The following is a 16,608-nucleotide window of genomic DNA, read 5'->3' on the forward strand; positions in this document are numbered from 1 at the left end:
AGACTCTGCTCACCTGATTATCCAGTTTCAGCTGCCGGAGCTTCATGGTCTCATCTTCAAAGGCACTGTTTAAAAAAACATTAAAGGTGAGCAGGTGAAGAGAAAATCCTTTTAAAACCACATCAATCCCATCTTTTCCACGTATTTAGTCTTTGTGCTATCTGGAACCAATTAATTCCACCTTAGGGAAAGCATCAGTTTCTAGACACTGCTCACACTGACTGCAGGAGGACGTGCCATCCTTAATGCCACACTTAGGCCACAGCGGACCTGAGAAGACTGAAATACCCAAAGGATAAGAAAAAGGCAGCACACAGACCCCCATGCATGTGGGGATCTTTCTTCCCCTTTAAAACCATATACTGAGTACTCATTATATTCCAGACACAGTGCTAAGTTGTTTTTTTTTTTTTTTGTAGTATTTTAAATGTATTATTTTATTTATTCCTCAAAACAGCCCTATGTACTAGGTACTATTATTTTTCACACTTTGAAGATGAAGAAACAGACCCCAGGAGCCATGCATAAGGTTTAACAGCAGAAACAGACACGAATCCTGGTCTATTTCCAAAGTCTAAATCACACCTAAAAATCAAATATATTCTAAATACTTCCTTTTTGGAGCTAGCTCTAGGAGAGAGAAGGATAGTCTATACCATCTTACTAATAAGCCCACTGACTTCCTTAAGACCTAGCAAGTCATGTAACTACCTCTTCAATAAAAGAATTAATAAAATACCATGCCAGGGAACTCCCTGATGGTCCAATAGTTAGGACTCCACGCTTCCACTGCTGGGGGCCTGGGTTTGATCCCTGGTTAGGGAACTAAGATCCTACAAGCTGGTTCAGCCAAAACCAAAACAAAGCAAAGCAAAGCAAAACAAAACAAAACAAAAAACACTGTGCCAGTTATCACAGTAGACTACAAGTGTGGATGCACAGACAAAATTTAATACCATCAGGAGACAGATTTGCTTGACTGAAGAAAGTCAACAAAAATGAAATCAAATTACTATCTTAGATTGATAAACCAAACCCTTTTGAATATCTGTGAACTCTCTATGAAGTCTTCTCTATTTCTGACAATTTCCTAACTTAAGAGTTTGTGAATCTTCAGCATTCTTAGAAGCGATAAAGTATAAAACAAGGCAGAAGTGGTTCTCAATTATTTGTACTATAAATTTTCACTAGGAGCTGACTGCCAGAAAAAACTATAAATACAAGTCTTATTTAAGAAGACAAATTCCATGGCTACAAAGGGAAGCATGGCTTTTCCTGCATTTGGGGTAAATACACAAAAACATCTTTCTATGGTTTAACGGTTAACTACGACATTCCTACATTTAAGAGGTTTTATGCATTTTATTTATTTTTTTAAGTGTTTTATTTTTATTTTTATTTTTTTATTTTTTGGCACACGGGATTAGTTGCTCCGTGGCATGTGGGATCTTCCTGGAGCTGGGATCGAACCCGTGACCTCTGCATTGGCAGGCAGATTCTTAACCACTGCGCCACCTAGGAAGCCCTTTATGCATTTTAATAATGCATTGCAACCTAGAATCTGTATACCATCTCCAAGACACTTCCTGCCTACTAACCTGTAAGCAGATTTAATAACTCCCGGATATAGATGTGGAGGTGCATACTGCTTCTCTGACAGTCCCCTCTATTAATTCCTCTATAACCTTTACGTTTAAGAATAACAGCAACAACACTGAGTGTTAAATAAATCACCTCGTTTGTTCCCAGCTTAAAAGAGGGACAAACAGCCAAATAAAAATATCAGATATGTTATACTTTTTGCCTCAACTTTGTGGGCTCCTATCTAGATATGCTTCTGGTTTACTTATTGTTTTTAATGCTCATTCATGTATTTTAAAACCAAGCTTTGTGTATACAGTACTAGAATATTATTAGTATTCAGTGAATATTAGTGCACACTTGAAAAACTCCTACATAAAGCAACTAAGACAGAAAAAAAATTCAGTGTAATGGATAGTACTGTCCACAGCTACTGCTATGAATCTGCTTTTGCTCCAATTCACTTGGCCCTCTTCACTAAACCAGAATTGTGAGACCCTCTAGCATGGGGAAAAGAAATCACCCTATGTCCCCATAAAATGTTAAAAACTCTTTAATAATACTAAATTCTGAAACACAACTTATATCCTCAAACAATTCTCTAAAGGCTTCTAAGAGTGAAGAAAACAGGTGTGTCTTTCTTTAATGCCTTATCCTGACACTACGAATTTCTTTCATCAAGCCTGGGCAAGATGAACAATCTACCTAAACAGGGTGGTGTAATCAAAGCCTTCTGACCTGAACAGAAGAGGCATTAAAAAGATGCTATGTAATTGTAACATTTAGTACCTCCTATACATTAAAAGTTATACTTTCTCTGCGCTCTAGTTTTAAACTATAACTTAGCTGAAATAATAAAGATATTTTATAAACTTATGATAAATCTGAACTAGGATTTATAGTCAAACTGGAATATGATCTTACCAAACTTTCATTTTTTCCTTTAATAGTCTCTTTTCTTCATTTCAAACTAAGTTGTTGAATAGCAAGCCTAAACAAGCCTGATTAGTAAGTCTACACAAAACAAAAAGAAATCTTACAGAATAAAAGAAATGAAATTACTGTTTTTCCTCCCATTTTTCTCATGGAAAATCTATTTACTTGGTACAGACCGAAAAAACCTTAAACATATATCTCAAAGGAACACAGATGGACCATTCAAGTGTAGCCCATGAGAATGTCCACAGAACACCATTCTCTTGAACTACCTGCCAGTTACTGATCAGCCACAATCTAAACTGAAGATACTGACAAGGCTCTACTGCAGAGTACACACAGAGATATTTTCTGAGAATGTGCCCGACCTACCCAACTTTGTTTACTGGCACCAACCTCAAAATGCATCAAAGACCAAATTGTAAGAGCTACAACTATAATACTCTTAGAAGAAAACATAAATCTTCATGACACCGAATTTGGAAATTGATTCTTAGATGACACCAAAAGTATGTGTAACAAAAGATAGCTAAATTGGACTTCATCAAAATTAAAAACTCTTGTCATCAAAGGATATTATCAAGAAGGTGAAAAGACAACTCACAAAAAGGGAGAGAATATTTGCAAATCATAGATCTGATAAGGGTCTATTATTCAGAATATATAAAGAACTCTTACAACTACACAACAACCAAAAGACAACCCAATTTTTAAAATGTGCAAAGGATCTGAACAGACATTTCTCCAAAGTAGATACACAAATGGCCAATAAGCACAGGAAAAGATTCCTGACATCATTAGTCATCAAGAAATGTAAATCAAAACCACAGTGAGATACCACTTTACCCTCCAGGATGGCTATGATAAAAGACAGATAATAACAAGTGTTGGTGAGGCTACAGAGAAATCAGAATCCTCATTTACTGCTGGTGGGAATGTAAAATTGTGCAGACACTTGGGAAAACAGTCTGGCAGTTCTTAAAATGTTTAAACAGAAAGTTACCATATGACCCAGAAATTCTACTTCTATGCAAATAGCCAAGAGAAATGAAAAAACATACATCCACACCAAAACTTGTACACATTTTTTTCTTTATAGCATATTATTTCTTTAACAGAAAGGAATTCTGAAATAGTATATGTGTTACAAGATGATTGCTGGTTCCAAATCCACTTTGTGTGGATTTTTTTCTTTCTAATGTTTTTCTACATCAATTATAAAAATAATACATAACCATTTTATAAATCTTATTAAAATGTGCAAAGAAAATGTTTTTTCACAATCCTATCATCTTGAGATGATCACTGCTAACTGCAGCAAACATCTTTTTAAATGTTTCTATAAATTTATTTACATTTACATATTTGAAATATTTATGATTTTTACATCATTTTAATTTGATTATACCATAAGCAACTTTTTGTTATTATAAAAGTTTTAAAAATATTACATTAAATGGCTATATCATATTCTATCATACAGACATTTCATAAATTTGTTTTCTTTTTTATTGTGGTAAAAAATACATGATAAAATTTAATATCTCAACCATCTTTAAGTGTATAGTTCAGTAGTATTAAGTATGTTTACACTGTTCTGTGTATACCAATTTTTATGGCAGTGTTATTCACAATAGCCAAAAGGTAGACACAACCCAAATGTCCATCAACTGATGAATGGATCTGGTATTTCTATCTATACAATAGAATATCATTCAGCCATAAAAAAGGAATGAGTACTGAGACATGGGAGAACCATGAAAACATTATGCTAAGTGAAAGAAGCCAGTCACAAAAGACCACATATTATATGATTCCATTTTATGAAATGTCTAGAACTGGCAAATCTAGAGACAATGTAAATCACTGATTGTTTAGGGATGGGGGATGGGAGTTGGGGCGGGTAACAGCTACGGGGCATGGAGAAGCTTTTCAAGATGATGAAATGTCCTAAAATTGATTGTGGCGATGGTTGCACACCTTTGTAAATATACTAATAATCATAAGAAGTGTGTATGCCTTAAATGAGTAAACCATATGAGCTATATCACAAAGTTACTAAAAGTAGAATCCATTAATCGATATTGATTCTAAATAAGTAAATAAACAAAGATCACAATAAAGATTTTCTTTCCAGAATAATGTCAGCTAATAAATACAGAATGCATGACAGAAGTAGATTATCACCATTTTACAACCACCATATTAATAATCGACTTTTGTAAGAAACATCGATGAATCCTATAACCACTGAGTGAAACAGGATATTCAACACAATCTCAAGTGTCTCCCCACAAAGTATATTAATTACAAAGAGGAAAAGGTAATTTTACAATGAAGAAATCTGTCAAACATCACCTTAACCAAGTGATGGGATACAGCAACTATGATAGGACAGACTGATATCAAGCATCCCCTGATGTGATGTATTACATACAATGTATGTAACATTCCTGCCAACAAAGTTGAACTTAACTTTATTCAGGAGGAAACAAACCCAATGGAGAGAAATTATGCAAGACAACTGTCAGGACTCCAAAAACATCAATAGCAAGAGAGATCCTCCCCTGTTGCAAAAGGCTGGAGAACTGTTCTAGGTTAAAGTAGAGGAAATTTAAGAGATTTCTGGAAACCAAACATAACACATAGCCCTTGAACCCTGGACCACAACACACACACAGTAAAGACTATCATGTGTCATGGGTGCACTGAGGATATGGGACTATGAGCTCCATATCAGGGAAGAATGTGAACAGGAAGAGTCCTGCATACGATAACAGCACTGTGGTCTTGCAGGAGAACGCCCTTCTGGGTGGGAACGGGATAGAAATGATGAGAGAACGGGAACAGGGCCGCAAGTATGGGCACCACACTTCTCTGAGCATCCATGAGTCCATAATGATATGAATAAATAAAGAAACAAATGAATAAACAGGGGAGAAGGGACAGCTTTTCCTCACAGAAAAAAAATCCAGTGAATATAGATGAAAAGAATGGTGGAAATCAAAAATCACCATTAGGAAATATCACAGTGGGCCTTCCCTGGCACAGGGGTAAAGAATCCACCTGCCAATGCAGGGGACACGGGTTCAATCCCTGGGCCAGGAAGATCCCACGTGCCTCAGAGCAACCAAGCCCATGTGCCACAACTACTGAGCCCACGTGCTGCAACTGCTGAAGTCTGTGTGTCTAGAGCTGGTGCTTCTCAACAAGAGAAGCCACTGCAATGAGAAGCCCGTGCACCACAACGAAGAACAGCCCCTGCCTGCCACAACTAGAGAAAGCCCGGATGCAGAAATGAAGACCTAATGCAGGAAAGGGAGGAAGGAAGGAAGGAAGGGAGGGAGGGAGGGAGGAAGGAAGGGAGGGAAGGAGGGAGGGAGGGAAGGAGGAAAATACCATGGTAATAACTGTTGCAGGCAAGAACCATCAATGGATTCTAAAGCTGGTAGGTGAAAGTGCAATGACAAAGAGGATATCTGCATAGTCTCAAAGTATCTTCCCACAAGATAATTACTGGTTACAGTGGGAAAATAATACCTTTATAGTGGAGAAACCTGGGAGACAGCACCTTAACTAAAGGATTAAGATTAGCATCACCAGTAACAAGATAACAACATCATGTTCCTCCTGATATGATGCACTGAGAAGGGCACAGCATCTGGTCTGTGTGATTTTTTTTTTTTTTTGACTGCGAGTGGAAGTGCAGAGTCTTAACCACTGGACCACCAGTGAAGTCTCAGGGATTCTTGCCAAAAATGCATAATCTCAATTTAATCATGAGGAAACACCAGACAAACTCACAGTGAGGATAAACTCACAGTCTACTCTTCAAAACTACCAACGTCAGGAAAGGCAAAGACACATTAAGAAACTGAAGGTTGGAAAAGACTAAAGAGACCTGAAAACCACACACACCTCAGGATCCTGGGTTTGGATCCTGGACAAGAGGGACGTTAGTGGGAAAAGGGGCAAAATTCAAAGCAGGCCTGTAGACCAGTTAATAGTACTGAGCCAGTATTAATTTGCTGGTTTTAACAACTGTATTATGGTCATGTAAAATATTAACATTAGGGAAAGCTTGGTGAAGGACATATAGAAATTCTCTTACATTTTTATAACTTCTCTAATTGAAAAGATTTTTTAAGTGAGATACTAAAAATAAAGTTAATAAGCAATGAATCTAGGTGAAGGGCACAGGTTATTAATTGCACTTTTCTTGCAACTTTCCAGCATATTTAAATTTTTTCAAAATAACAAATTAGGAGAAACAAAGAAAACAGACATTTTGCTGTCTATTTCACAGTCATGTACCGAGTACACTTAAAAATCCACATGCCCTTTATTCTAGCACTTAAATTACATACACAGTACTTCTAAGGAATGAGGATGATAAGAAACAATAGAGAAATTTGCCCGAGATGAAACAGCTGAGAAACTCAGAGCCTACTTTAATAAAACATTACTCATTCGATTGCTGGTCTATAGCTGTACCTAACAGACCACGTGGCCCAATAATTTGAAGCACTTAATAATATATGAATGACCTGCTAGATCCCATGATTATTCTACACTTTTAACATTCCTGTCAAGTTTTTTCAGCCTGCAAAAAAAAATAAAAATAAAAAAACTTTTCTAGCTGCAAATAATAACATTCATTCTGCTATACAGTCAGGGAGTGTTTCCTGCTGCCTCCTACACCATGCCAGATAATAAGGATGCTGCAATTTGGCCAAGTGATGCAGGAGGCTGAACACACTTCTTCTGTGCAAGAAGTAAACACCAACCCTGCCAGGAACGCAGCAGTAAAAGACTCGCAAAAATAAAGGCTGTGAACAGCCTATGGCTTTCCTAACAGCAATCTGAGTGAAAACTTCTTTTATTGACTGTAACATTGCTTCACAACAAAACAAATGACACTTTTAAGTCTCAGAAACTAGTTACAGGGATTTCCCTGGTGACCCAGTGGCTAGGACTCAGAGCTCCCAATGCAGGTCGCCCGGGTTTGATCCCAGGTCAGGGAACTAGATCCCACGTGCTGCAACTAAGAGCCCGCATGCCGCAACTAAGGATCCTGAACGCCTGGCACAGCTAAATAAGTAAATTGTTTTTTAAATGAGTTATAGTTAAGAAACAAGAAAAGGCTTACCTTACTTTATGAAATGAACACAATGAATGCCAAGTTATGAAGCTAAATTTACCCACATGCGTGTCTTTTATAAGGTGTCTATGCTGCAGCTGTGCTGTCAGGAGACATACTCTACACTTCTCTGGGAATTCTCTTCTGTTCACTACAACAGAGCAACTGCTTAAACAAACCCTCTACTAAGCTCTTAAGGGACATACACAGTACTTTATTTCTTTTATGACTTTAGAGACAACACCTCTAACACTCAAAAGCAAAATTACCAAAGAAACTTACAAACCTCAGCACTTTCTAACATTGCCAACATTACTAAGGGTGCGTGGTGCCTAGAACATGGAGGATGTAAAATAAATGTCTGATGACTGAATTTTAAAGGTACGTGAAAAAAATTCCTCTTATGACTTAATAAAACATTCTAATTCATCATCCCTCAATTTGACTTTGAAGTATGTAAAAGATATTACCACCTCCATTTTATTTTTAATGAATAAATTTTAAAGAATCACCTGTTACCTTGCCTAATTATGAGAAATAATTTCAACAGTGCTTACTGTAAGCCTAAAATGATTTTTTGAAAGGAAAAAATTGTTACTGTTTTTTAGTTTTAAGCCTCAGATGAACCTTTCACAGATTTAATAAAATGGAACCTATCCTACTGGCTGTACACATACCACAGTCTACTATCAGAAAAGTAAATCTCTTAAAGGCACAATCAATCCAGTTGTTGGGATGACAAAGGCTTCTGCTCTGTTCTTTTGTTTTCTCATTTATTTTCCTCTGTCAGTTATGTGTTTAAGTGGGACAAAGTTTCAAACTATACTGTAGTATTGGTTATATCACATAACAGATCTTTAGTTTTTTTGTTGTTTAATAAATTTATTTATTTATTTATTGGCTGCATTGGGTCTTTGTTGCTGCACGAAAGGCTTTCTCTATTGCGGCGAGAGGGGGCTACTCTTCGTTGCCGTACGTCGGCTTCTCAATGCATGGGCTTCTCAATGCAGTGGCTTCTCTTGTTGCGGAGCATGGGCTCTAGGCATACGGGCTTCAGTAGTTGCGGCGTGTGGGCTCAGTAGTTGTGGCTCGTGGGCTCTAGAGCACAGGCTCAGAAGTTGTGGCACATGGGCTTAGCTGCTTCACGGCATATAGGATCTTCCCAGACCAGGTATGGAACCTGTGTCCCCTGCACTGGAAGGCAAATTCTTAACCACTGTGCCACCAGAGAAGTCCCAAACCTTTAGTTTTGTTGGCCAGAAATAGTCAGTCTGAGATCATTATTCTTTATCAGAAAAGCTGGCAGCAGTGACTTTTAGACACATTTCTTAAATTTGAACTCCTGAACTGTTAATTCTTTTATCAAATTGCATTTGAAAAATAAATCCATATGCCCTTCCGGTGCCATGCTGGGAATTACACTAAAAAACAAAACAAAATAAAACTGCATTTAAGGACTTCCCTGGTGGCACAGTGGTTAAGAATCCGCCTGCCAATGCAGGGAACATGGGTTCGAGCCCTGGTCTGGGAGGATCCCACATGCTGTGGAACGACTAGGCCTGTGCGCCACAACTACTGAGGCTGCGCTCTAAAACCCGCGAGCCACAACTACTGAGCCCGTGCGCCTGGAGCCCGTGTTCTGCAACAGCAGAAGCCACCGCAATGAGAAGCCCGCTCACTGCAATGAAGAGTAGCTCCTGCTCACCGCAACTAGAGAAAGCCCACGCGCAGCAACGAGGACCCAACGCAACCAATAAATAAATAAATGTTTAAAAAAACAAAAACAAAAAAAAAAAACTGCATTTGAGAGCCAAATGATGATTAATAATCTTAACACTCCCAAGGTGGTATATCATCCCACTACACATTCAATTATATTTTGCCAACCAGAATTCTTGCCCTTCTCAATCAAAATTTATTTTATTATATACTTCTGATAAAGTTTTTGTGGCAACTCCCTATTACAACTGCCAGAAAATCCTGGACTCAACAAAAAATAAGCTTTGTTTTATCTACAAAGAATGATGTTCTGTTTGCTACATAAACTTGCCTACCACTGTTCCTACTTTCACACATCAATTTGCTGTTAGCTGTCAAATCCTGCTTTACAGCTGACCCTTGAAGGATGCAAGGGTTGGGGTGCTGAATCTCCACAAGTCAAAAATCAGTCCAAAATCTAGTATAACTTTACAGCCGGCCATCCATATCTGAAGTTCCACATCCCAGGATTCAAATGACCAACCAACCACAGATCATGTAATACTGTAGTATGTATTTCCTGAAAAATATATACAAGTAAGTGAACCCACGCAGTTCAAGCCCATGCTGTTCAAGGGTCGACTGCATATTCTTGCCTTACCTGATCAGCTTAAACTGGCTCTGACCCAAACTGCAGACAGCCCCTCAGGTTCACACTCATCTTTATCATCTGCAAATACTTCCTAAGTGCCTACCATGTACTGATTTTGTACATACAAGGGGCTGAGCAACAAGAACGGACAATTGTTCCACTTCAAAATGGGCATTCATAATCTGTTAAAGAAAAACTTTTTAACCTTTCTGGAGGGAAATTTAGCATCCTTAACCAAAATTTAAACTCTGCATCTCCAAACATACTAAGTTTACAAAACACTAGGCCAAACATACAAAGATACATGTAACAAGGATTATTGTCTCACTGTTTTCAATAGGAAAAGACTGAACATAATAATCCTGTCTGGCAACGGGTGAGCAATTAATAAGATACATTTATGAAAAATAACACTGTGTTCATTAAAAAGTATAAGGTGAATCTAGGGGGCTTCCTAGGTGGCGCAGTGGTTAAGAATCCGCCTGCCAATGCAGAGGTCACAGGTTCGATCCTAGCTCCAGGAAGATCCCACATGCCGTGGAGCAACTAAGCCCGTGTGCCAAAAAAAAAAAAAGTATAAGGTGAATCTAGAGGAACTGAGCTGTAAAGCAATCTATGACACTTTGGTTTAAAAAACAGGCTCAGAACAGATTTTTCAACAAATGGTTTAGGACTTCCCTGGTGACGCAGTGGTTGGGAATCCACCTGCCAGTGCAGGGGACACGGGTTTGATCTCTGGTCCAGGAGGATCCCACAGGCCGTGGACTGACTCAGCCCATGCACCACAGCTGCTGAGCCTGTGCTCTAGGGAGCCCGCCAGCCACAACTACTGAGCCCACACGCCGCAACTACTGAAGCCCGAGCACCTAGAGCCCATGCTTCGCAATGAAAGAAGCCACCACACTGAGAAGCCCATGCACAGAAATGAAGAGTAGCCCCTCGCTCGCCACAACTAGAGAACACCCTTGCACAGCAACAAAGACCCAACACAGCCAATAAATACATAAACAAATTTATAAACAAACAACAAACAATGGTTCTAGGGCAACTGGATATCCACATGCAAAAGGATGAATTTCGATCCCTACCTCATAGCACGCACAAAAATTAACTCAAAATGGATCAAAGATTTAAATATAAGAGTTACAACTTTAAAACCCTTAGAAGAAAACACAGGAGTAAATCTCTGTAGGCTTGGGCTAGGCACTGATTTCTTAAGACACAACAGCAAAAGCCAAAGGGATAAAAAGAAAATCAACAAATTGGACTATATGTACATCAAAATAAAAAATGTTCACATGTCAAATGACACTATCAATAATTAAAAATACAATCTGTAGATATTTGCAAAACATCTATCTGATAGGGACTTGCACCCAGAATGTATGAAGAACTCTTATAACTAAGTAATAAAAAGACAAATAACCCAATTAAAAATGGGCAAGGTAAATGAATAAACATTTCTCTAAAGATATAGGAGTGATGAATAAGCACATGAAAAAAATGCTTAATATTACTCATTATTAGGGAAACACAAATCAAAACCACAATGTGATGCGATTTCACACCCACTAGGACAGCAATAATTAGACAGACAGTAACAAGTGCTGGTGAGGATGCAGAGAAATTGGAACCCTCATACATTGTTGGTGGGCACATAAACTGCTGCAGCCATTTTGGAAAACAGTCTGATAGTTCCTCAGGTTGTAAAACAGAGTTACCATATGACCCAACAACCCCATCTGGATACATACGAAAGATAAGTGAAATATATGTCCACACAAAGACCTGGACACAAATGTTCATAGCAGCATTACTCATTATAGCCAAAAAGTGGAAGCAAGTCAAATGTCCATCAATTACTGAATGGATAAACAAAATGAGGCATCGCCATATAAGAATATTATTCAACCATAAAAAGGAATGAAGTACTGATATACGCAACATACAATAACATGAATGAACCTCAAAAACATTTTGCTAAGTCACAGAATCCAGTCACAACATACCACATATCATATAATTCCACTTATATGAAATGTCCACAATAGGCAAAGCCATAGAGGCAGAGAGCAGACTAGCGGTTGGCCTGGGCTGGGAGTAGGGGAGGGGAAAAGGGCAGGTTTCTTTGGTAGGGGTGTGTGTGTGATAGGAATTTTCCAAGAGTAGATTTTGGTAAGAGTTGCAGAACTCTGCAAATATGCTAAGAAGTACTTAATTGCATGCTTAAAATGGGTGTATTTTCCAGTATGTATTAAAGGATACCTCAACATAGCTATTAAAAATAAGGTATGGTGTATATATTGTAAGTGGAGAAACAAAAAGATGTGTGTGATGTCCACAGGCACAGAAGTTCAGGATATACACAAACTTAACAAGTCACCTCAAAGGCAGGGTATCAAAAAGACTTCTTTTCCAAACCAGTCATTTTTGAGAGCGAAAGACTATTAGTCACTACACAATTATAATCATAAATGTAATGAGTAGTCACAACAGCAGCTGTAAATCCGAGAGACGAGGACAGTGAAGGAGGAGAGCCCACGTTTTACTTCTGTGATTTCACAGAGCCAGTCACCAGTCATTACTTCCCTCCAACTTACGGACATATAAACAGCCTTTAAATTCTAATTTTGTACCTAATAATCTATTACTGGCACATGGATGCTTATGTGGGTTTGCTCAGGCACTATTTCCATCAAAGTGCCTCTAACAGCTGAAGAGAGTGACTTCATGGCGAAAAGAGGGGACGTATAGCCCAAAAAGACCACCTACAATACTGTATCTTTAGACCTTAAGTTTTATCCTGAAAATTATTTTAATTTTGCATTCCACATAATGTTGGAACTGGCTCTATTTTAACAAAAACCTCACTCCTCTCTTATAATAATATTCACAATATGAACAAATATGACGTTCCAGGAAGAAACATCCTTATCTTGTGACGTAACACAGGGATCTGCAAACTACAGCCTATGGGCCACATTTGACCCACTACTTATTTCTATATTGCCTGTAAGCTAAGAATGTTATTTTCATTTTTAAAAGGTTTAAAAAAAATCAGAAGAATTATATCTTGTGATATGCAAAAGTTACATCAAATTCAATTCCAGTGTCTATAAATAAGGCTGTACTGAAACAGCCACCCTCTCTCACTTATTGCTCATTCGTTTCTGTATCACCTACGGCTGCTTCTGCCCTAGAACAGCAAAGTTGAGTAGCTGAGACAGAGACTACATGGCCCACAAAACAGAAAATATTTAGCATTTGGCTCTTTACAGAATAAGTCTGCTGACCCCTGGAATAGACCAAACAAAAGGGTCGAATTCCCCATTTAGAGAAGCAGAGCTGTGTGGTTAGAGTGATTTCTAACACAACTTAACCTCATCTACAAAATGAGGATAACTGAGCATTAAATCATAAGGTTACTGTGAGGACTAAATTTAGCTCAGTAAGCACTCAACAAATGCAACTACTGCTTCATATAAGATTTTTGCTCTACGTTCTTTTTTTTTTTGGCCACAGCGCAGAGCACGCAAGATCTTTGTTCCCTTGACCGCTGCAGTGAAAGCACAGAGTCTTCACTACTGGACTGCCAGGGAAGTCCCTACATTACAACTTTTTTAATCTTACAAACAAATGTATCACCTTAATCTTGTCTTCACTAACAAGACTTTAATAATTTCACCATGGGGACTTCCCTGGTGGTCCAGAAGTTAAGACTCTGAGCTCCCAATGCAGGCGGCTTGGGTTCAATCCCTAGTCCTGGAACTAAGATCTCACATGTCTTGTGGCCAGAAATAATAATAATAATGATTTCACCATGATATTATCACTTTTTTAAAACTTCTTCATAGTCTTTCTAATGCTGGAAACCAAACGTTTCTAGAATTCCCCTTGTATTAAATAAATCTTCAAAAATTTGAATTTTTACCGATATTGAAACATTAACACATTGTCACATTGCCAGCTGCAATACAGTTCCATTTAGTAAATAACTACCGCGTGCCAGAAACTATGTTACATACTTTACATATCATCTCATCTAATTCTCACAATAAGCCTACAATCCCATTTCAAAGAGGTATCAAAATCAGAGAGGAAGCTACCTGCTCAACGTCAGACAGCAGATAAGTGAAAGAGCTAGAATTCAACCACAAGTCCCACTGCGACCCGACTCAGCGTACAGACCTGCACCTCTGGACCACAAATATTCAAATGGTCAACAGAGAGTCTGGTATTTCATTATTATGGTATTTCAGTAAGTCTGCCAAGAATCTTTTCAGTCAAAATGCCAGTTCATTGGTATTTTTAGGCAGCAGAATTTCCAAGCTAGTGAATGGATTTTGAAGAAGCCCTCGGGAGCACTTGATTACAGTATATGTATCACTGGAAAAAAGTCATCAGATTTCATTGCGTCCAAACTGATTACAGTGTCAGGTAGCTGGGTCAATAACTATTAATAAAGTAATTTTCTCTAAGTCAACTGACAAATAGATTCACCTTGTCCAAATCCCAAATGCCAACTTTGGAGCCCATATTTTCACATGTACTGAGACCCAAGAGCACATCTGGCTGGAACAAAACATTGCTTCTGGGAAAAGACACAAAAAGATCAAACTAGAACTGCCAGAAAAGACTCCTTAGAAATCTATCCTTTCTCATCAGAGGAAAATTGTTAACATTCTAGCCTCAGCTGTCTTCTCAGCTGTCTTGAATGACTGCCACAATCTGGAACTAACTTAATAAAGCTAGGGAATGGAAATCTATTTCCTAAGAGGCCCATTTAGTAGAAACAATCAGAGAGAAGGGAGCATTGCTTGGGGAAAGAGAGGCAATGAGAAGGAAAAGTTGGCAACTGATCAGATGATTCATTTGGCCCCAGAGAGTGTAGCCAGGAAAATTGCTTTACATATGAAGCCCTCTCCTTTTTGCAAGTCCCACACAGCACAAGCAAAAAGCATTCTTTTAAGGGAGCCAAATATAAAGGTTATTTAAAATGAATGACTTGATCCAGAAGTTAAAGAACCCATTTATTCTTTACAGATTTAAAAAAAGGACTTTGCTCAGAATCTAAGTTCACTCCACCTTTTGCTGGGTTCTCCTTTTCTCAGGGGTTATAGTTTCTCTCCAGGAATGTTACTTATTTCCCTTCTCTCTTGTGTAAAGATGAAAGTACATTTTTTTTGCCTAACAACATCCCATTCCATTGGATGAAATTAACACTCATTTGTACTTTGCTAGAAAGTCTGATTTCTTCAACTGCTTGCCCTAAAAATAATTACTACAATGTAATCAGTATCAGTTGTTATCATTTATGTGCACAAATGGCATCCGGAAATATCTGGAACACATACTTTGTTAATAAGTGAGAAAAAGGAGACCAGAAATCAAAAGCTTAGTTTTACTTCTAGATTTCAGTTGTGACTACATCATTTGCTTGTCATGTAACTTAGCTATATCACACCCTTTCTGAGCCTTAATTTCCCCATCTATAAAATGAAGATAATGACTGTGGCCCTGCTTTCTTTAGGGTTGTGAAGCTCAAAAGAGACCATGTACATGAAAGCCCATGAACTCTGCAAAGGACACACAGATGTAAGCCATCGTTATTGATCATTTTATCTTGACAGAGCTTCCCTTTCTAAAAGCACAACTTACCAACTTGACTCACTCAAAACATCTCCTTCTACTTTGCCTCTGGCTTATATGACATATCAAACAGCCATAACAAAATTATACTGAATTTCAACAGGAAAACAAGTCAACCCTCTATAAATTTGCTTCATTCTAAAACCTAAAATCAAAGGCAAACTATATACTGACATTTCTTCCAGCAAATCTAAAAGCAATGATTTATTTTTCAGGAAGCTTGTCTGAAAAATAATTCTTGTTTTCTTCCTACAAGCCTTATTTTCTATACATTAATTATCACAGGGAAAAAAAAAAAACCCTGAACCAACTATAGTTCACAGTCTAAAAATATATCTTGACCATGAAGAAAGTAGATATCAGAGTTCAGATTATCATATTCTATCCTAAGACTCAAAATCATCACATTTTAAGAATGGGAAAGAAAAATGAAGAGATTATATAATATACACAATATCTTTGGAAGATCCTCCTAAGAAACCTACCAATGAAAGAACTAAGTGACACGGAGACAATGAGAAAAGAAGACACTTTTCACTGAATATCATTTTGCACCTTTTGAAATTTTATTAATTCGGTATAAATTTTGGGGAATGGGAAGTAGCCCTATTATTCCAGAGGAGAAAACTGAAGCCAAAGAAGTAGATGAGTGGCTCAAGACCGCACTGCTGGACCACGAAAAAGCTGGGACTAGTGATCAAGGCATCCAGTGGAAGCCTCAATGCTCCCCCTCACCACAAGGTATTGTGGTGAAACAGCAAGGGCTACCTGATAAACTAAGGCACTACCACAATCCCTTTCAGAATTGTGGTCTTCCAGAGGTCCTGGTGACTCCTATGATACAATGGTAATCATTAATGTGGTCACAGAAGTTCTAAGGCATAAGGCTCAGAGATCACAACCCACATTATCAAGACTCATAACAAGTACTAAGAGTTAATAAAAACAGCAC

At 38.0% G+C, this 16,608-nt stretch overlaps 1 protein-coding gene across 4 annotated transcripts in view; it reads right to left on the reverse strand.

Annotated features, from left to right (window-relative positions):
* Positions 1–16,608, reverse strand: part of TULP3 (TUB like protein 3) — a 42,397-nt gene that overhangs the window by 23,405 nt on the left and 2,384 nt on the right. For 2 of the 4 annotated variants that reach the window (XM_057704004.1, XM_057704001.1), the window contains exon 2: positions 14–65. In XM_057704004.1, coding sequence (XP_057559987.1) covers positions 14–65 — 52 coding nt within the window. Of the gene's footprint in view, positions 1–13; positions 66–739; positions 1,025–2,505; positions 2,596–16,608 lie in introns of those variants that run through there. The other 2 variants (XM_057704002.1, XM_057704003.1) reach the window with 2 other exon arrangements.

This window comes from Hippopotamus amphibius, chromosome 12 (assembly GCF_030028045.1).
Source record: "Hippopotamus amphibius kiboko isolate mHipAmp2 chromosome 12, mHipAmp2.hap2, whole genome shotgun sequence".
NCBI classification, from domain to species: Eukaryota; Metazoa; Chordata; class Mammalia; order Artiodactyla; family Hippopotamidae; genus Hippopotamus; species Hippopotamus amphibius.